Below are 23,527 nucleotides of genomic sequence, written 5' to 3' on the forward strand. Positions count from 1 at the left end.
CATGACAGTTACAACGCGTGACTGTTACAACGCATAATTTTTACAACACGTGACTGTTACAACGTCTAACAGCTGAGCACGTGACTGTTGCAACGTGTGTAGCTGTTACAACGCGTGACTGTTACAACGCGTGACTGTTACAACGCGTGACAGTTACAACACGTGACTGTTACAACGCCTAACAGCTGAGCACGTGACTGTTACAACGCGTGACTGTTACAACGCGTGACTGTTACAACACGTGACTGTTACAACGCGTGACTGTTACAACACGTGACAGTCACAGCACGTGACTGTTACAACACGTGACTGTTACAACACGTGACTGTTACTACGCGTGTAGCTGTTACAACGCGTGACTGTTACAACACGTGACTGTTACAGCACGTGACCGTTACAACGCGTGACTGTTACAACGCGTGACTGTTACAACGCGTGACTGTTACAACACGTGACTGTTACAACACGTGACTGTTACAACACGTGACTGTTACTACGCGTGTAGCTGTTACAACGCGTGACTGTTACAACACGTGACTGTTACAACGCGTGACTGTTACAACGCGTGACTGTTACAACACGTGACTGTTACTACGCGTGTAGCTGTTACAACGCGTGACTGTTACAACACGTGACTGTTACAACACGTGACTGTTACAACACGTGACAGTTACAACGCGTGACTGTTACAACGCGTGACTGTTACAACACGTGACTGTTACAACGCGTGACTGTTACAACACGTGACAGTTACAACACGTTACTGTTACAACACGTGACAGTTACAACGCGTGACTGTTACAACACGTGACAGTTACAACGCGTGACTGTTACAACGCCTAACAGCTGAGCACGTTACTGTTAGAACGCGTGTAGCTGTTACAACGCGTGACTGTTACAACACGTGACTGTTACAACGCGTGACTGTTACAACACGTGACTGTTACAATACGTGACAGTCACAGCACGTGACTGTTACAACACGTGACTGTTACAACACGTGACTGTTACTACGCGTGTAGCTGTTACAACGCGTGACTGTTACAACACGTGACTGTTACAACGCGTGACTGTTACGACACGTGACTGTTACAACGCCTAACAGCTGAGCACGTGACTGTTACAACGCGTGATCGTTACAACGCGTGACAGTTACAACACGTGACTGTTACAACACGTGACTGTTACAACGCGTGACTGTTACAACGCGTGACTGTTACAACACGTGACAGTTACAACACGTGACTGTTACAACGCCTAACAGCTGAGCACGTGACCGCCAGCCCCCGGCTCACGCTGTTTCCAGCCGAGCTCATTCCACTCACTGATCCATTCAGTCAGGAGCCTGGAGAGCGGGGGGGGGGGGGGCTGTGGGGGTTGGGGGTGGGGGCTGTCGGGGGGGGGCTGTGGGGGGTGGGGTTGGGTAGAGGAGTGGGGGGCGCCCCCCCGCCCCCTAACCAGCCCCTCCCCTCCACCCCCGCGCCCCACCACGTGACTCTCATCCGTGTGCTCGCATCTCTTCGCTCTTCAGCATTCGCGACGCAATTCCCGCCGAGCCACAAACCTCCTCCTGCTCCTCCTCCTCCTCCTGCTCTCGCTGCAGACACTCGGTACTGCCTGCAACCTCCTCCATCACCTCTTCATCAACCTCCTCCTCCTGCTGTTCCTCCTCCTCCTCCTGCTGTTGCTGCTGCTGCTGCTGCGACAGCTGTCCAGCGGGCTTGCGGCTGCTGTTGCAGAGACTCACTCGTGGCTAATCACCACCAACCCACCCCACTCCTCCTGCTCCCCTAGCTGTCGCTGCTGCTGTCTGTAGCTCGCGACAGCTGCCCCCCCGGGCTTGCGCCTGCTGTTTTGCGGAGCCTTGCCCGGCTGCTGTTGCGAAGACTAAACGGAGGCTGACCACCACCACCACCACCACAGCTACCACCACCACCAGTACCAGTACCACCACAACCACCACCAGTACCACCACAACCACCACCACCACTACTACCACCAGTACCAGTACCACCAGTACCACCACTACTACCACTACCACCACCACCACTACTACCACCACCAGTAGCACCACCACCACCACCAGTACCACCACAACCACCAGTACCACCACCACCACCACTACCACCACCAGTACCACCAGTACCACCACCACCACTACCACCACCAGTACCACCACCACCACTACCACCACCACCACAACCACAACAAGCGAATTCAGAGCGACCTCTCCCAAGCCTTCACTATTCGTCTCAATCAACGATCTGCGGACTGCCCAACGCGTTCCTCCTCCTCCTCCTCGTCGTTATCGTCATCGATCGTCGTTCGGATCCCACCTCGTTTGGACTCCACCTCGTTCGGACCCCACCGCGTTAGGATCTCACCTCGTTTGGATCTCACCTCGTTTGGACTCCACCTCGTTTGGATCTCACCTCGTTTGGACTCCACCTCGTTTGGACTCCACCTCGTTCGGACCCCACCTCGTCGAGGCTCCGGCAAAGCAGCGATGTCGATACTTGCACTCGGCAACCTCCTTTGGGCCGGCGTGATCTTCAGTCAAAGTGAGGACGCGATCTCTCTACTCTCTGTGTGTGTGTCTATACTAGTCCATGTGTGTGTGTGTCTCTACTAGTCCATGTGTGTGTCTCTACTAGTCTCTGTGTGTGTGTCTCTACTAGTCTCTGTGTGTGTGTGTCTCTACTAGTCTCTGTGTGTGTCTCTACTAGTCTCTGTGTGTGTGTGTCTCTACTAGTCTCTGTGTGTGTCTCTGTGTGTGTGTGTGTCTGTGTGTGTGTCTCCACTAGTCTCTGTGTGTCACTGTGTGTGTCTCCACTAGTCTCTGTGTGTCTCTGTGTGTGTCTCCACTAGTCTCTGTGTGTCACTGTGTGTGTCTCCACTAGTCTCTGTGTGTCTCTGTGTGTGTCTCCACTAGTCTCTGTGTGTCACTGTGTGTGTCTCCACTAGTCTCTGTGTGTCACTGTGTGTGTCTCCACTAGTCTCTGTGTGTCACTGTGTGTGTCTCCACTAGTCTCTGTGTGTCTCTGTGTGTGTCTCCACTAGTCTCTGTGTGTCACTGTGTGTGTCTCCACTAGTCTCTGTGTGTCTCTGTGTGTGTCTCCACTAGTCTCTGTGTGTCTCTGTGTGTGTCTCCACTAGTCTCTGTGTGTCTCTGTGTGTGTCTCCACTAGTCTCTGTGTGTCACTGTGTGTGTCTCCACTAGTCTCTGTGTGTCTCTGTGTGTGTCTCCACTAGTCTCTGTGTGTCACTGTGTGTGTCTCCACTAGTCTCTGTGTGTCTTTGTGTGTGTCTCCACTAGTTTCTGTGTGTCACTGTGTGTGTCTCCACTAGTCTCTGTGTGTCACTGTGTGTGTCTCCACTAGTCTCTGTGTGTCTCTGTGTGTGTCTCCACTAGTCTCTGTGTGTCACTGTGTGTGTCTCCACTAGTCTCTGTGTGTCACTGTGTGTGTCTCCACTAGTCTCTGTGTGTCACTGTGTGTGTCTCCACTAGTCTCTGTGTGTCACTGTGTGTGTCTGTGTGTGTGTCTCCACTAGTCTCTGTGTGTGTGTCTCTACTAGTCTCTGTGTGTGTCTCTCTACTAGTCTCTGTGTGTCTCTGTGTGTGTGTCTCCACTAGTCTCTGTGTGTGTGTCTCTACTAGTCTCTGTGTGTGTGTGTCTCTACTAGTCTCTATGTGTGTGTGTCTCTACTAGTCTCTGTGTGTCTCCACTAGTCTCTGTGTGTCTCTGTGTGTGTGTGTCTCTACTAGTCTCTGTGTGTCTCCACTAGTCTCTGTGTCTCTACTAGTCTATGTGTGTCTCTCTACTCGTCTCTGTGTGTGTGTGTGTCTCCACTAGTCTGTGTGTGTGTCTCCACTAGTCTCTGTGTGTGTGTCTCTACTAGTCTCTGTGTGTCTCTGTGTGTGTCTCCACTAGTCTCTCTGTGTGGGTCTGTGTCTCCACTAGTCTATGTGTGTGTGTCTGTGTGTGTGTGTGTCTCCACTACACTCTGTGTGTCTGTGTGTGTATCTGTGTGTGTGTGTGTCTCCACTAGTCTCTGTGTGTCTCTGTGTGTGTCTCCACTAGTCTCTGTGTGTCACTGTGTGTGTCTGTGTGTGTGTCTCCACTAGTCTCTGTGTGTCTCTGTGTGTGTCTTCACTACACTCTGTGTGTCTCTGTGTGTGTCTCCACTAGTCTCTGTGTGTCACTGTGTGTGTCTGTGTGTGTCTCCACTAGTCTCTGTGTGTGTGTCTCTACTAGTCTCTGTGTGTGTGTCTCTACTAGTCTGTGTGTGTGTCTCTACTAGTCTCTGTGTGTCTCTACTCGTCTCTGTGTGTCTCCACTAGTCTCTGTGTGTCTCCACTAGTCTCTGTGTGTCTCCACTAGTCTCTGTGTGTGTGTCTCTACTAGTCTCTGTGTGTCTCTGTGTGTGTCTCCACTAGTCTCTGTGTGTGTGTCTCTACTAGTCTCTGTGTGTCTCTGTGTGTGTGTCTACTAGTCTCTGTGTGTCTCCACTAGTCTCTGTGTGTCTCCACTAGTCTCTGTGTGTGTCTCTACTAGTCTCTGTGTGTCTCTGTGTGTGTGTCTCCACTAGTCTGTGTGTGTGTCTCTACTAGTCTGTGTGTGTGTGTGTCTCTACTAGTCTCTGTGTGTCTGTGTCTCTACTAGTCTCTGTGTGTCTCCACTAGTCTCTGTGTGTCTCTGTGTGTGTGTGTCTCTACTAGTCTCTGTGTGTCTCCACTAGTCTCTGTGTCTCTACTAGTCTATGTGTGTCTCTCTACTAGTCTCTGTGTGTGTGTGTCTCCACTAGTCTGTGTGTGTGTCTCCACTAGTCTCTGTGTGTGTGTCTCTACTAGTCTCTGTGTGTCTCTGTGTGTGTCTCCACTAGTCTCTCTGTGTGGGTCTGTGTCTCCACTAGTCTATGTGTGTGTGTCTGTGTGTGTGTGTGTCTCCACTACACTCTGTGTGTCTGTGTGTGTATCTGTGTGTGTGTGTGTGTCTCCACTAGTCTCTGTGTGTCTCTGTGTGTGTCTCCACTAGTCTCTGTGTGTCTCTGTGTGTGTCTGTGTGTGTGTCTCAACTACACTCTGTGTGTGTGTGTGTCTCCACTACACTCTGTGCGTGTCTCCACTAGTCTCTGTGTGTCTCTGTGTGTGTCTGTGTGTGTGTCTCAACTACACTCTGTGTGTGTCTCCACTAGTCTATGTGTGTCTCTGTGTGTCTCCAATACACTCTGTGTGTGTGTGTGTGTCTGTGTGTGTCTCCACTAGTCTCTGTGTGTCTCTGTGTGTGTCTCCACTACACTCTGTGTGTGTGTCTCCACTAGTCTCTGTGTGTCTCTGTGTGTGTCTTCACTACACTCTGTGTGTCTCTGTGTGTGTCTCCACTATTTTGGGGATCTTTATTTGTGTGTGTCTGTGTGTTAGTCTCTCTCTGTCTCTCTCTGTCTCTGTCTCTCTCTCTGTCCCTCTCTGTCTCTCTCTCTGTCTCTCTGTCTCTCTCTGTCTCTCTTTGCCTCTACTGTGTTGTTAGTCTATCTCTCTGTCTCTCTCTCTGTCTCTCTCTGTCTCTCTCTCTGTCTCTCTGTGTTGTCAGTCTCTCTCTCTCTGTCTCTCTCTGTCTCTCTCTCTGTCTCTCTGTGTTGTCAGTCTCTCTCTGTCTCTCTCTCTGTCTCTCTCTCTGTCTCTCTCTCTGTCTCTCTGTCTCTCTCTCTCTGTCTCTCTGTGTTGTCAGTCTCTCTCTCTCTCTGTCTCTCTCTGTCTCTCTCTCTCTCTGTCTCTCTCTCTGTCTCTCTGTCTCTCTCTGTGTTGTCAGTCTCTCTCTCTGTCTCTCTCTCTCTGTCCCTCTCGGCGCGTCTCTGCCGTGCGTCTCCTGTGTCTGCCCGCCGCCTCTTCTGGATGATGATGATGCATCGTTGGATAATGAGCAGCCGGCGTGCCGCATGTGTCTGTGCGCGTTGTGTTCGTGAAGCAACGCCGCACTCTGCGTGATTTTGATGCGCGCTTCAAAGGCGAGTTGCCCGCGACAGACGGAGAAGCTTCCCCAGGGTCAGTGGGTGAACTATTCAGTGAGTGAATGAGTCAGTGAATGAGTCAGTGAGTGAGCGAGTCAGTGGGTGAGCGAGTCAGTGGGTGAGCGAGTCAGTGGGTGAGCGAGTCAGTGAGTGAGCGAGTCAGTGGGTGAGCGAGTCAGTGGGTGAGCGAGTCAGTGAATGAGTCAGTGGGTGAGCGAGTCAGTGAGTGAGCGAGTCAGTGAGTGAGCGAGTCAGTTGGTGAGCGAGTCAGTGGGTGAGCGAGTCAGTGGGTGAGCGAGTCAGTGAGTGAGCGAGTCAGTGGGTGAGCGAGTCAGTGAATGAGTCAGTGAGTGAGCGAGTCAGTTGGTGAGCGAGTCAGTGGGTGAGCGAGTCAGTGGGTGAGCGAGTCAGTGAGTGAGCGAGTCAGTGAGTGAGCGAGTCAGTGAGTGAACGAGTCAGTGAGTGAGCGAGTCAGTGGGTGAGCGAGTCAGTGGGTGAGCGAGTCAGTGAGTAAGCGAGTCAGTGAGTGAACGAGTCAGTGAGTGAACGAGTCAGTGAGTGAGCGAGTCAGTGGGTAAGCGAGTCAGTGAGTGAGCGAGTCAGTGAGTGAGCGAGTCAGTGAGTGAGCGAGTCAGTGAGTGAGCGAGTCAGTGGGTGAGCGGGCGAGTGAATGAGCGAGTCAGTGGGTGAGCGAGTCAGTGAGTGAGCGAGTCAGTGGGTGAGCGGGCGAGTGAGTGAATGAGTCAGTGGGTGAGCGAGTCTGTGAGTGAGCGAGTCAGTGAGTGAACGAGTCAGTGGGTGAGCGAGTCAGTGGGTGAGCGAGTCAGTGAATGAGCGAGTCAGTGAGTGAACGAGTCAGTTGGTGAACGAGTCAGTGGGTGAGCGAGTCAGTGGGTGAGCGAGTCAGTGAATGAGTCAGTGAGTGAGTGAACGAGTCAGTGAGTGAACGAGTCAGTGAGTGAGCGAGTCAGTGAGTGAACGAGTCAGTGGGTGAGCGAGCGGGCGAGTGAGTGAGCGAGCGGGTGAGACAGAGCGAGAGTGGATTGGGCTAGCGAGACGTGTGGGTCGCTGTGGAATTCACACGAAGACGCGCGCGCACGGATTGCCCTGTCCGCCCCTCGCACCGACCCTCACACGAACTCCAACGTGGAACCCTCCGCTCACCCACCCACCCACCCGAAAATTCACGGCACCACCACCAACAACAACAACAGCAGCAGCAGCAGCAACGATCAACACGTAAGCTCTCGGGGTCGCGTCGGGACGATGCACTACCGCGAACGATATCAACGATGACGACGAAGATGATGTTGAAGATGTTCATGTTGATGACGATGTTGTTGTTGATGATGTTGATGATGTTTATGATGATGATATTGTTGTTGATGATGTTGATGATGATGTTTATGACGATGTTGTTTATGTTGATGATGTTGATGTTTATGATGATGTTGATGATGATGTTGGTGATGTCAAAGACGCACACAGCGGCCTCATTTACAGCGCGGCAGAGCACAGAAACCGACGCGGATGCTTCGGGCCAATTCAGGTGGACGATCTTTTCTGTCGCGCGCGCGGTGCGCCACTGAGACCCCTGGGGGGAGGGTGACGAGAAACCCCCCCCCCCGTCCCCCCGCCCCCCCGCCCCCCCGTCCCCCCGCCCCCCCCGTCCCCCCCCCCGCAGTAGCAGCAAGCTGCAGCAGTAACAGCAGATGCAGCAGTAACAGCAGTAACAGTAGTAGCAGCTGCAGCAGTAACAGTAGCAGCAGTAATAGCAGCAGTAGTAGCAGCAGTAGTAGCAGCAGCAGTAACAGCAGCAGCAGTAGCAGCAAGCTGCAGCAGTAACAGCAGATGCAGCAGTAACAGCAGATGCAGCAGTAACAGCAGCTGCAGAAGTAACAACAGCAGCAGCAGCTGCAGCAGTAACAGCTGCAGTAACAGCAGCAGCTGTAGCAGCAGCAGTTATAGCAGCTGCAGCAGTAACAGCAGTAACAACAGCAGCAGCTGCAGCAGTAACAGCAGCTGCAGCAGTAACAGCAGTAGCAGCAGTAACAGCAGTAGCAGCAGTAACAGCAGCAGCAGCAGCAGTAACAGCAGTAACACCAGCAGCAGTAGCAACAAGTCTATCCTCGCAAAGATGGAACAGATGGCGACTCGTTCACGCCTGCTGTGCAATCACCTTCTGTAGCGCCGATGTTGTACGAAGGGGGGGGGGGGGGGAGTTTCACGAACTCACTGTGCGTGGTGGTGATCCACCAACCCTCGCTAATGCTGCTGCCTTCAGCAGTGACGTAGTAACGATACAGTCAGCTGGGGTGGGGGGATCGATGCAGAGGTGGGGGCCCTGATGTTGTGATTTGTGTCTCTTGGCGAAGTCGCATCCTGGACGCTGTTATTATACAACGCTGTTAGTAGACATCGCTAATTATTATACAACGCTGTTGGTATACATCACTAATTATTATACAACGCTGTTAGTAGACATCTCTAATTGTTATACAACGCTGTTAGTAGACATCGTTAATTATTATACAACGCTGTTAGTATACATCACTAATTATTATACAACGCTGTTAGTAGACATCGCTAATTATTATACAACGCTGTTAGTAGACATCGTTAATTATTATACAACGCTGTTAGTATACATCACTAATTATTATACAACGCTGTTAGTAGACATCGCTAATTATTAAACAACGCTGTTAGTAGACATCACTAATTATTATACAACGCTGTTAGTAGACATCACTAATTATTATACAACGCTGTTAGTAGACATCGCTAATTATTATACAACGCTGTTAGTAGACATCGTTAATTATTATACAACGCTGTTAGTATACATCACTAATTATTATACAACGCTGTTAGTAGACATCGCTAATTATTAAACAACGCTGTTAGTATACATCGCTAATTATTATACAACGCTGTTAGTAGACATCGCTAATTATTATACATCGCTGTTAGAAGACATCACTAATTATTATACAACGCTGTTAGTAGACATCGCTAATTATTATACAACGCTGTTAGTATACATCGCTAGTTATTATACATCGCTGTTAGTAGACATCGCTAATTATTATACATCGCTGTTAGTATACATCGCTAATTATTATACAACGCTGTTAGTAGATATCGCTAATTATTATACAACGCTGTTAGTATACATCGCTAATTATTATACAACGCTGTTAGTATACATTGCTAATTATTAAACATCGCTGTTGGTATACATCGCTAATTATTATACAACGCTGTTAGTATACATCGCTAATTATTATACAACGCTGTTAGTATACATCGCTAATTATTATGCAACGCTGTTAGTATACATCGCTAATTATTATACAACGCTGTTAGTATACATCGCTAATTATTATACAACGCTGTTGGTATACATCACTAATTATTATACAACGCTGTTAGTAGACATCGCTAATTATTATACAACGCTGTTAGTATACATCGCTAATTATTATACATCGCTGTTAGTAGACATCACTAATAATTATACAACGCTGTTAGTAGACATCGCTAATTATTATACAGCGCTGTTAGTATACATCGCTAATTATTATACAACACTGTTAGTAGACATCGCTAATTATTATACAGCGCTGTTGGTATACATCACTAATTATTATACAATGCTGTTAGTATACATCGCTAATTATTATACATCGCTGTTAGTAGACATCGCTAATTATTATACAACGCTGTTAGTATACATCGCTAATTATTATACAACGCTGTTAGTAGACATCGCTAATTATTATACAGCGCTGTTAGTATACATCGCTAATTATTATACAACGCTGTTAGTATGCATCGCTAATTATTATACATCACTGTTAGTAGACATCGCTAATTATTATACAACGCTGTTAGTAGACATCGCTAATTATTATACAACGCTGTTAGTATGCATCGCTAATTATTATACAATGCTGTTAGTAGACATCGCTAATTATTATACAGCGCTGTTAGTATACATCGCTAATTATTATACAACGCTGTTAGTATACATCGCTAATTATTATACAACGCTGTTAGTATACATCGCTAATTAATATACAACGCTGTTAGTATACATCGCTAATTATTATACAGTGCTGTTAGTATACATCGCTAATTATTATACAACGCTATTAGTATACATCGCTAATTATTATACAACGCTGTTAGTAGACATCGCTAATTATTATACAACGCTGTTAGTAGACATCGCTAATTATTATACAACGCTATTAGTATACATCGCTAATTATTACACAACGCTGTTAGTAGACATCGCTAATTATTGTACATTGCTAATTATTATACATGGCTATTTTTATACATAGCTTATTATTATACATCTCTAATTATTATACATCGCTAATTATTACACATCGCTAATCATTATACAACGCTAATTATTATACATCGCTAATTATTATACATCGCTAATTATTATATGTAGCTATTTTTATACATAGCTAATTATTATACATCGCTAATCATTATACAACGCTAATTATTATACATCGCTAATTATCATACATCGCTAATTATTATACATCGCTAATTTGTATGCAACGCTAATTATTATACATCGCTAATTATCATACATCGCTAATTATTACACATCGCTAATTTGTATACAATGCTAATCATTATACAACGCTAATCATTATACAACGCTAATTATCATACATCGCTAATTATTACACATCGATAATTTGAATACAACGCTGACTCCTCCTGTTGCACTGCAACCGATGGCCGTCACGAGTCAATGGTCTCGAACATTGAAGGGGCGGTGGAGTTCCGCTCCCGACTACTCCACAGACGCAGCTCCACGGTAGTCACCCTCTTGGCGACATCGCCTTGACCCCCTTGGAATGGAGGTTTTGTTTTTTTACTTCGTGAAAAAAAAAGCAAAAAAAAAACAAAAACGTGGAAACGCTGAATGAAAGCGTACGAATCACTTTTGAACGCGTTACAAAGAAGTGACGTTGTATTTTCGATTTAAAGCTTTCGTGACTGCAATGATTCATCTTCTTTGGTTCTTTCGGTAAAGTCACGTAGAATGAGAATAAAATAATAAATTGATAAAATAAAATAACACAATAATATTCTCACGACGTTTCGGCCACAACACAAGCGGCCTTCATCAGGTGAAGGGGGCGAGACTGTCTGGTAGGACGAAACGTCGTGAGAATATTATTGTGTTATTTTATTTTATCAATTTATTATTTTATTCTCATTCTACGTGACTTTACCGAAAGAACCAAAGAAGAAGTGACGTTGTGTCGTTCTTAAAGACGCTGGCTTTTTGAAAATAAATTCTTATGGTGGTTGTCAAGAGCTGCCTCCCTGCTCCCACATCCCCCGCCCCCCCCTCAGCACGCTACCAATACGCCAGCCAGGCACGTCACGTGCACCCGGCGTAGCCGCGACCGCCCGGCGTGTTGGTGACTTTGGCCCCGGGCCGCTACGTCGTGATTCGTGCGCCGGGTGCGTTTGCCCGCGGGTAATTTTCTCTTTCTGGTTTTTATGTTTCTTCCGTTTCGCCATTCGGTTTAAAACGGTCACAGTTTGGTGGGGGGGGGGGGGGGGGGGGGGCGAGGGGGGGGGAGTGGGGTAGGGGGTGAGAGGATTGGTTGGGGGGGTGGGGTGGTCAGCCCCCTCCCTCCCCCCTTAGAGAGCGCCACGGTGGCGAGGGAATGTCAAGTACCTCGCTTGGTATACAGAAGGTCGTTTTGCCGGGGGGCTGAGGGGGGTGGGTGGGGTGGGGTGGGTTAAAGAGGTCCCAGTGACTCCATTCGCAAGAGTGTTGCTGGCGTCGCTGTCCCAACGACAACAACAACAAAATACATCAAATACATCGAAAGTTAATCAACTGGAATATACAGGGCACAAGCTGTCCTATAGGGTTCGATCGAGGTCGCTGTCCGTGGTTCTGACGGAGCTCGCTGTCCGTGGTGCTGATGGAGCTCGCTGTGCCACAGCGTTAGACCGAGGTCGCTGTCCGTGGTGCTGACCGAGCTCGCTGTCCCACAGCGTTAGACCGAGCTCGCTGTCCATGGTGCTGACCGAGGTCGCTGTCCATGGTGCTGATGGAGCTCGCTGTCCCACAGCGTTAGACCGAGGTCGCTGTCCCTGGTGCTGACCGAGGTCGCTGTCCATGGTGCTGATGGAGCTCGCTGTCCGCGGCTTCTGAAGCAAGACCGACGCCCTGTTGCATTTACAAAACGCCGTTTAACATGGGGATGTATAAGCGGAGCTTGTCACGCCTGTGAGAGTCGCTGGTTGTGTGTGCACGCATGTGTGCGTGCTACAGACCTACAGTGCGATTACATTGTCTATGTTCAGCTAATGCCGTGGGGTTTTTTTGTTGTTTTCGTTTTACATCGCTGCTTGGGGGTCCGTGAGAGGATCCGTACGTGACAGAGTTGCAGTTTGCTGCATTTAGGCGTCTGCGTCGATGGAATGCTGCCGTTATATTCGAGTGATGGAAATGATAGCAGCTCCAATGTTTGCGGTGGGAGGGGGGGGGGGGTCCATGTTTCTGAACGCGCGTACACACCCGTGCACGCACGCACACACACACACACGCACAACACACACACACACACGCACAACACACACACACACACGCACGCACAACACACACACGCACACACACGCACGCACAACACACACACGCACAACACGCACAACACACACCCGTGCACAACACACACACCCGTGCACGCACGCACACACACACACACACGCACAACACACACACGCACACACACGCACGCACAACACACACACGCACAACACACACACGCACAACACACACACGCACAACACACACACACGCACAACACACACACAACACACACACACGCACAACACACACACACACAACACACACACACACAACACACACACACGAGCCAACGCACTCACACGCAGAAAACCACCCATGCACACTAACATGCAACACACGAGCATGCAAATATTCACACAAAGACAAAGATCACCCACATAGCCTCTAACAGGATGTTGGGCCGAGTGCTGTTCGCGAGTAGCAGCACCTATGAAGGCCGGCACGGCACACGAGGGGGTGGGTGGCCAGCACCACGCCCGGCCGCCTTTGTCTCCCCCAGTGGCGATGTTTATTGCACACCGCGCCAGGTACTAATTTGAGGCTGAGTCGACCTAGGGGAGGCCCACACACACTTCCGTGTCTGTATGTATGTGGGTGTGTAGATTGTGGGGAGCGGCGGTGTAGCGGTTAGAATTACGTTGCACTACAAACCTGGCGACCCAGGTTCGATTCCCGCTCAAGGCCAACACCGGTGACGATTATGTGCACCGGTCCCGGGCCTCCCCTAGGTCGACTTAGCCTCAAATTAGTACCTAGTGTGGTGGTGTGTAAACATCGACACTAGGGAGACAAAGGCGGCCGGGCGTGGTGCTGGCCACCCACCTCTTCGCGTGCCATTCCAGCTTTGATAGATGCTCGCTAACAGCACTTTCCCCAACAGTCTGTTAAGGTACTCGGTGGATCTTTGTCTTTGTAGGTGCTGCTCGCTAACAGCACTTGCCCCTACAGTCTGTTAAGGCTGCACGGGGGATCTTTGTCTTTCAAGGTGCTGCTCGCTAACAGCACTTGCCCCTACCATCTGTTAAGGCTACACGGGAGATCTTTGTCTTTATAAGTGCTGCTCGCTAACAGCACTTGCCCCTACAGCCTGTTAAGGCTACACGCGGGATCTTTGTCTTTGTAGGTGCTGCTCGCTAGCAGCACTTGCCCCTACAGCCTGTTAAGGCTACACGGGGGATCTTTGTCTTCATAAGTGCTCGCTAACAGCACTTGCCCCTGCAGCCTGTTAAGGCTACACGGGGGATCTTTTGTCGTTGTGTTTTTAGATATCCGCACACAAACATACAGAAACACACGCACACACAGTCACACTCACACAGACACAGCTACAGGTAGGAACGCCTTACCGTGTACTACCCGCACGCACACACACAGTACATGCAAAACAAGCCGTGACATCGGTTCGCAAATACATCACCAGTCTCTCTCGGCACTTAATTTAACACCTCTCCCGCTGTGTGCTCGCCTCTTTAGCCCACGCGAGTTTATCTTCTGAGCTCTCTCTCTCTCTCGGCATGCGCGACGAGATTGATTGCACATAGACAGAGAGAGAGAGGAGAGAGTGAGAGAGAGTGAGAGAGTGAGAGAGAGTGAGAGAGAGTGAGTGAGAGAGAGTGAGAGTGAGTCAGAGTGAGTGAGAGAGAGAGAGACAGAGAGTGAGAGAGTGAGAGGGATAGTGGGTGAGAGTGAGAGTGAGTGAGAGTGATTGAGTCAGAGTGAGTGAGAGAGTGAGAGAGTGAGTAAGAGTGAGTGATTGAGTTAGAGTGAGTCAGAGTGTGTGAGAGAGTGAGTGAGTGAGAGGGTGAGTGAGAGAGTGAGAATGAGTGAGAGAGTGACAGTGAGTGAGAGAGTGACAGTGAGTGAGAGAGTGAGAGAGTGAGTGAGAGTGAGTCAGAGTGTGTGAGAGAGTGAGTGAGTGAGAGGGTGAGTTAGAGAGTGAGAATGAGTGAGAGAGTGACAGTGAGTGAGAGAGTGAGAGAGTGAGTGAGTGAGTGTGAGTGAGACAGTGAGTGACAGAGTGAGTGAGAGTGAGTGTTAAAAAAAATCTCCAAAATCTTGAATAAACTCAAGATCCAGGTCCGATTCAACACATTACATACAATCCGTGAAAGGTTCCGTCTGTGAAAGATGTGATTCCGGACATACAGTACCCTGGCGTCTACAAACTAAGTTGCCTCTGTGGTCGTAGTTACATTGGTGAAACCAAACGCCATGTCTCGGACCGCATCCGTGAACACAAAGCAGACCTTAAACACGGTAGGACCAACACCTCGGCCGTGGCAGATCACTGTTGTAATTCAGTAGGCTCACATGACATTGACTTCTCCAAGACAGAGGTTACTTGCAAGCCATCTGGCTACCATGAGAGATTCGTTCATGAGGCTATCCACATATACAAACACAGAGACAATTTCAACTGAGAAGATGGATTCTGGATTAGCAATCATTGGAAGGATTTGATAAACCATTTCGGGTCTTAATTGATTGTTCACGCTTACGGTGGCTTTCAGACCGCATCCATTTATTTTCATCTCCCCCCTCCTATTTTCTGAACATAGATGGACTCGTCCATCTGAATAACTGCCAAATCGCTCTCCGTGGTGCTAAAGTTAAACAAACCGCCACTTTTTTTCAAATGTTCTTGCTGTGGTTTTCACACCTGATGATGATTGCTTGTGTTGCAGTCGAAACGTCGTGAGAATTTTATTGTTTTATATGTTTATTATTTTATTGTTTCCTTTCTACGTGACTTTACCGAAAGAACCAAGAATATTATTACTAGTTATTATTTAGTCATTACTTAGTTATTATTTAGTTATTACTTAGTTATTTATCATTATTTAATAATTATATAATTATTGCTTAGTTATTACTTAGTTATTATTTAGTTATGTTTAGTTATTATTTAATTATTATGTAGTTATTACTTAGTTATTATTTAGTTATTACTTAGCTATTATTTAGTTATTACTTAGTTATTATTTAGTTATTACAGTTATTATTTAATAATTACTTAGTTATTATTTAGTTATTACTTAGTTATTGCTTAGTTATTTAGTTATTATTTAATTGTTATTATTTAGTTATTACTTAGTTATTATTTAGTTATTATTTAGTTATTATTTAGTTATTATTTAGTTATTACTTAGTTATTTTGTAGTTATTACTTAGTTATTATTTAGTTATTATTTAGTTATTATTTAGTTATTACTTAGTTATTTTGTAGTTATTACTTAGTTATTATTTAGTTATTACTTAGTTATTACTTAGTTATTATTTAGTTATTACCTAGTTATTACTTAGTTATTATTTAGTTATTTAGTTATTATTCAATTATTATGTAGTTATTACTTAGTTATCACTTAGTTATTGCTAGTTATTATTTGGTTATTATTTAGTTATTACTTAGTTATTATGTAGGTATTATTTAGTTATTACTTAGCGGACCCATCAGGGGTCTCCAGGTTATCATGGGAGCCCAGTTTACCATGGGAGTCCAGTTCACCATGGAAGTCCAGTTCACCATGGGAATACAGTTCACCATGGGAATACAGTTCACCATGGGAGTCCAGTTCACCATGGAAGTCCAGTTCACCATGGGAATACAGTTCACCATGGGAATAAAGTTCACCATGGAAGTCCAGTTCACCATGGGAATAAAGTTCACCATGGGAATACAGTTCACCATGGGAATACAGTTCACCATGGAAGTCCAGTTCACCATGGGAGTCCAGTTTACCATGGGAGTCAATTTCACCATGGGAGCCCAGTTCACCATGGGGGTCTGGAGCCACGCGTGGCTTTGAGTGGGACTGCCACTCCGCGACTTTGCTTAGTGAGACACCGACCCACCACGTCTCCTATTGACCCACACAGCGCATTGCATCGCTTGAAATATTGAGTCGTTGTTTTTGTAGATTTTCGTGGTTTCAGAATTCGATTTTTTGCTGTTGTTATTTTAAACCGTACGCCGTATTTGTTTTCCATCCTAATATCGCCTCCCGTTAGATTGGGGGGTGAATCAAAACATCGTGCTCTGAAATAAAATGCGTAGACAATGCAAATGATATTGTAGTCATCCATCACACACGGATTTTCTTTTGGGGTTAGATCGCGTTACGCAAAAATCCACGCGACCACGGGGACTGAGAGGTTGTTGTTGTTGTTGTTCTCTTGAACAGGGCTCAGGGTCGGAATTGAAGCCACGACCTCCTGTATACCAGGCGAGGTCGTGAACAACTCCTGACCACCATGATGGCTAGCTGCTGTTGCTGATGATGATACAACAGGCGTCAGGGTCGGGATCGAACCCACGACCTCCTGTACACCAGGCGAGGTAGTTAACATCTCCTAGCCACCGTGATGATGATGATGATGAGAGAGTGACACACAAACTCCAAATATACAGCAGCAGGCGTTAGGGTCGAGATGGAACCCACGACCTCCTGTACACCAGGCGAGGTAGTTAACATCTCATAGCCACCGTGATGATGATGATGAGAGAGAGAGAGACACGCAAACTCCAAATATACAGCAGCAGGCGTTAGGGTCGGGATGGAACCCACGACCTCCTGTACACCAGGCGAGGTAGTTAACATCTCCTAGCCAACGTCATGATGATGAGAGAGAGAGAGACACGCAAACTCCAAATATGCAGCAGCAGGCATCGTCAGGGTCGGGATGGAACCCACGATGACGAATCACGAGGACGAGAGAGCGCTGGAGACGCGCGAACACCAAATATACAGCACAAACAAAACGCGCTCGCCCGGATGATGTTTGGCCGCCGAAAGCCTTCGCGTCGAAATGTCCTCGTCACCAAAGGGCCGTGACTATGCAACAACAGTCGCGAGTCTCTGTCGCTCCCCTGCACGCCCGAGGCTCGTGGTGTTTGTTTTTTTTTTTTTGCCGGGGATCACCGCAGCACCTCAGAGGAGGTCCCAGATCCTCGGGGGATATCTCTTGAGAATGCCTCACCCCAGCTGCCCACCCACACCCACACACCTCGGCAGAGTCGAGCGTGAGAGACGAGGTTGGGTTGCTGCTCTGGACAGCGCCGGCAAGTGTCTAAAAACCTAAAATCGAACCCAAATCATTAAAACTAATTTTTCAATGTGCTTTGGTTCTTTCGGTAAAGTCACCACCACGTAGAATGAGAATGAAATAATAGATTGATAGAATGAAATAACGCGATAATATTCTCACGACGTTTCGGCCACAACACAAGCGGCCTTTCATCAGGTGAAGACAGTCTCGTCCCCTTCACCTGATGAAAGGCCGCTTGTGTTGTGGCCGAAACGTCGTGATAATTATTATCGTGTTATTTTATTTTATCAATTCATTATTTTATTCTCATTCTACGTGGTGGTGACTTTACCGAAAGAACCAAAGAAGATGAATCCTTGCAGTCACGAAAGCTTTAAATCGAAATTTTATTTTCAATGGTACGGTATATTTTTGCATGTAGTGTACCCCAAACTTTCGCAGCTCTTAAAAAAAATTCCCTTTTCACACCATCAATAGGTAAACTCCCCCTCCCCCCCCTCGCCAACCGGCAAGTCCACCGGCATGTACACCAACTTTACACCATTCATCATGCTAAGTCGGCCGATCAAATGCTAATTTTCTAATTCCTTTGTCAAGGCACCTTGTTTCCTCGCACACAGCTTAAAGGTCCGCGGTCTGAGCGTTGGCTGTGTTTTCACTCCAGCGCTGTCCTCGAGACAGCCTGGTCCCTTCACCTGATGAAGGCCGCTTGTGTTGTGGCCGAAACGTCGTGATTTTTTTTTGTTTTTTTTTGTTACCTACGTCACTTTACCCAATAGAACCAAAGAGTATCGTGTTTTTTGTTTTGTTTGCCTGCTACGGAATGTCCAAATATGGGGGCCGTCCATAAATGACGTCACGCGATTTTGGACGATTTTTGACCCCTCCCCCTTCCTCCTCGTCACACGGCGTCACAAAAAGTTAGACACGCCCCCTCCCCTCAAATATGACGTCACAAAGCTCTGCCCCCCCCCCCCCACACACACACGCGACCACGGGGAGAGAGACAGAGACACAAACTTCAAATATACAGCAGCAGGCGTCAGGGTTAAGTTCACGACCTCCTGTAGACCAGGCGAGGTCGCTCACATCTCTGAGCCACCGTGAAGCTCTCGAATAGGGAGGGAAGCGAGTGACCCCGGCCCCAACCTACCTGAACCCCCTCCCCCACCTCCCTCCCTCCCTCCCTCCCTCCCTCCCTCCCTCCCTCCCTCCCTCCCTCCCTCCCTCCCTCCCTCCCTCCCTCACCTCCCTCCCACCCACCCACCCACCCCCACCTCCCTCCCACCCATCCACCCACCCTCCCCCACCTCCCTCCCACCCACCCACCCACCCACCCTCCCACCCATCCACCCACCCTCCCCCACCTCCCTCCCACCCACCCACCCACCCTCCCTCCCACCCACCCACCCTCCCCCACCTCCCTCCCTCCCTCCCTCCCTCCCTCCCTCCCCCACCTCCCTCCCTCCCTCCCTCCCCTCCCTCCCCTCCCTCCCTCCCTCCCTCCCTCCTTCCCTCCCTCCCTCACCTCCCTCCCACCCACCCACCCACCCCCACCTCCCTCCCACCCATCCACCCACCCTCCCCCACCTCCCTCCCACCCACCCACCCACCCTCCCTCCCACCCACCTACCCACCCTCCCTCCCACCCACCCACCCTCCCCCACCTCCCTCCCACCCACCCACCCACCCCCACCTCCCTCCCACCCACCCACCCTCCCTCCCACCCACCCACCCTCCCCCACCTCCCTCCCTCCCTCACCTCCCTCCCTCCCTCCTACCCACCCACCCACCAACCCTCCCCCACCCACCCTCCCACCCACCCACCCTCCCTCCCACCCACCCACCCACCCTCCCCCACCCACACCTCCCTCCCACCCACCCACCCCAACCTCCCCCTCCCTCCCCAAGCGATGGACCAAGCTGGGTCTGTCCGAATCTGCGGTTTCGTTTAGAATGCCGCGTCCACTGAGGGCCCCCCACCCCCCACCCCGTTAAGTGGTCCCAGCGGCTGTCTCGCGTGAACGACATTCGAGCGCTGAAAGTTCCCTTCATTCATAAATAATTCATCGTCCGAGCCCATTTGACGTTTGTGTGTTTAGTGGTGGGGGGCTGGGTGGGGGGCTGGGTGGGGGAGGTGTTCAGTGCCGGATGAAGCTAGGACAGGGCCTTGTAGCATTTGTTATAAATGGGGCCTTGAATAAATAAAAAACGTAAATAATATGAAAACAAGAATTTTTAACTTGCATAGTAAAGAAATTGTATATATTTTTTTTCATTTGCTATACAGCCCAGATAATGCGAGAAATCGCTAACCTTAAACACACAGTCGTTCGTAAAAGTTGAAGGGCAGTATAGTACTATAGTAATAGAGCAAGTGCCGAATCACTGCACCGGCATTGATAGCTTGAAAGCGTTTAGCTTTGGGCCCTTGAAAGTGCGGGGCCCGTAGCTACTACATATGTAGTATCTACTACTACTACATATGTAGTATCTACTACTACACGTGTAGTTGTAGCTACTACTACTACATGTGTAGCTCTAGTACTACTACATGTGTAGCTACTACTACATGTGTAGATACTACTACATGTGTAGATACTACTACTACTACATGTGTAGCTACTAGTATTACTACATGTGTAGCTACTACGACTACATGTGTAGCTACTACTACTACATGTGTAGCTACTACTACTACATGCGTAGATACTACTACTACATGTGTAGCTACTACTACTACATGTGTAGCTGCTACTACTACTAAAATAAAATTTTCACGACGTTTCGACTGCAACACAAGCAATCATCATCACCTGATGATGATTGCTTGATGATGGTTGCTTGTGTTGCAGTCGAAACTGTCGTGAGAATGGTATCGCTTTATATTTTTATTATTTTATTGTTTCCCTTCTACGTGGTGGTGACTTTACCGAAAGAACCAAGAATATGAATCCCTGCAGTCACGAAAGCTTTAAATCAAAACTTATTTTTTCATTGTTGTGGTAGCTTGTTGTTTTCCTTCCACCCACCCACGTACGGTGCAAAAAGAAGTTCAACATGCATAATCCTCCTAGACACATCTACACGGGACTTCTCCAGCGCACGCAAAAGCGGAGGCCCGTTCCATTAAGCAGTGGAGTGTGCGAAGAAATTGCAGGGGCTGCGCCTGCACCGATGATGATGATAATGATAATTGTATTCTTAGCTCTTTCGGTAAAGTCACGTTGAAGGGAAACAATAAAATAATAAAATATATATTCCTATATATATTTAAAATAATATTTTATTATTTTATTGTTTCCCTTCAAACTCTTTCGGTAAAGTCACGTTGAAGGGAAACAATAAAATAATAAAACATATATTTCTATATATTTATATATATTTAAAATAATATTTTATTATTTTATTGTTCCCCTTCAACGTGACTTTACCGAAAGAGTTAAGAATATGAATCACTGCAGTCACGAAAGCTTCGAATCAAAAGATGATACTTGTGTTGGTCACCGGTAGGGTAGTCGTGTTGATCTGCAGTGGAAAAAAAATAACGAGACATCAGTCGAACTCACAGCGATCGCTATCCTAAGTAGTTTGTTTTATTTTTATTTTAGCAGGTTCGGACGCACTGAGTTGAGTGGCGCGTTTTTTTTTCTTACAATTTTTTTCAGAAGTGACCTGGCCACAAATGACAGCTCAACGCAGTGGGCTTGTCGCGGCCGAAATTTATTTGCGGCCGAATATTTTGAGCGCGTGATGTTCATTCTAAATAAGAAAAAAAAAACAGATTAACCGGAGGGACCCGGAGAACAAAACATCTTTGCGCGACCACGGGGAGAGAGAGAGAGACACGCAGACTCCAAATATACAGCAGCAGCAGCAGGCATCGTCAGGGTCGGGATCGAACCCATGACCTCCTGTACACCAGGCGAGGTAGTTAACATCTCCTGGCCAACGTGATGATGAAGATGATGAGAGAGAGACACGCAAACTCCAAATATACAGCAGCAGTAGGCATCGTCAGCGTCGGGATCGAACCCACGACCTCCTGTATACCAGGCGAGGTAGTTAACATCTCCTAGCCACCGTGATGATGAAGATGATAAGAGAGAGAGACACGCAAACTCCAAATATACAGCAGCAGCAGGCATCGTCAGCGTCGGGATCGAACCCACGACCTCCTGTACACCAGGCGAGGTAGTTAACATCCCCTAGCCAACGTGATGATAGTGATGAGAGAGAGACACGCAAACTCCAAATCTACAGCAGCAGGCATCGTCAGGGTCGGGATCGAACCCACGACATCCTGTATACCGGGCGAGGTAGTTAACATCTCCTAGCCAGTGTTATCGTTCATACCAATCTCCCCATCCCCCTGTACTCGGAGCAGCAGAGTCATCCGAATGATTTTTTTTTGTGAAATTTCATTTTAATACAATAATAAAATGGCAAGATAATATCTGCGGTGGGGTTGCTTTAAATGCGTTCAGTGGGATTTAAATAATAGTCTGGTGAAATAATTACATTCATAATAGGAGCAGCAATTGAAACGTTAGAGCGATTTTAATATAACTGTGGTCAGTCTACTGTGTCGCTATGTATTATTATTGAACGTCATCCGATTAAATTTTACTGTCGTTTTAACTCCACTCAACGTTGATTTGGTACGTCAAAAATCCCGTGTAGCTAGTTCAGAATCAGAATATAGCAACGTTTTAATGCTGGAGGAATCCGATGAGCTATGAAGCTCTTTAACACGGGTGTCCGGTAGTTACCCTGCTAGCTTCCATCACGTTCACCACCACACTCGCTACACGCATCATCACCACACCTACAACCACCACCATCACCACACCAACCAACAACATCACCACCACCACACCCACCACCACCACCACACCAACCAATACCATCACCAATACCATCACATATCACCACCACCCCCACCACATTAATCACCGCCACGACGACTACCACTACCAACAAATATCAGCACCACACCCAACCATCACACCCACCACCACCACTACCACCACCACATCCACCACCACCACATCCACCACCACCACACCCACCACCACACCCACCACCACCACCACACCCACCACCACATCCACCACCACCATCACCACACCCACCACCACACCCACCACCACCCACAACCACCACCACCCCTACCACTACGCCCACCACCACACCCACCACCACCACACCCACCACCACCACACCCACCACCACCATCACCACCACCAACATCCACCACATCCACCACATCCACCACACCCACCACACTCACCACCACACCCACCACACCCACCACCACCACACCCACCACACCCACCATCACAACACCCACCACCACCACCACCACACCCACCAACCCCCACCACCACCACCACCACCACACCCACCACACCCACCATCACCACAACCACCACCACCACCACCACCACACCCACCACCACCACCACACCCACCACCACACCCACCACCATCACCACCACCACCACCACCACCACCACACCCACCACCATCACCACACCCACCACCACCACCACCACCACATTCACCACACCCACCACCACACCCACCACCACACCCACCACCATCACCACCACCACCACCACACCCACCACCATCACCACACCCACCACCACCACCACCACATTCACCACACCCACCACCATCACCACCACCACCATCACCACCACCACACCCACCACCACCACCACACCCACCACCATCACCACCACCACACCCACCACCACCACCATCACCACCACCACGCTTACGATGGCTCCATGCTGTTCTCGGCTCCAATTG

General features: G+C 48.4%; 1 protein-coding gene across 1 annotated transcript in view; it reads left to right on the top strand.

Moving 5' to 3' along the window:
- The first annotated feature begins 1,521 nt into the window (after positions 1-1,521).
- Positions 1,522-23,527, top strand: part of LOC116955861 (limbic system-associated membrane protein-like) — a 768,583-nt gene continuing 746,577 nt past the window's right edge. Inside the window, exon 1 of the mRNA XM_076053714.1 lies at positions 1,522-2,561. Coding sequence (XP_075909829.1) covers positions 2,507-2,561 — 55 coding nt within the window. The 5' untranslated portion in view covers positions 1,522-2,506. The remainder of the gene's footprint in view (positions 2,562-23,527) is intronic.

Source organism: Petromyzon marinus, chromosome 62 (genome assembly GCF_048934315.1).
Source record: "Petromyzon marinus isolate PM22_M1 ecotype Great Lakes invasive population chromosome 62, UKy_Petmar_22M1.pri1.0, whole genome shotgun sequence".
Taxonomy (NCBI): domain Eukaryota; kingdom Metazoa; phylum Chordata; class Hyperoartia; order Petromyzontiformes; family Petromyzontidae; genus Petromyzon; species Petromyzon marinus.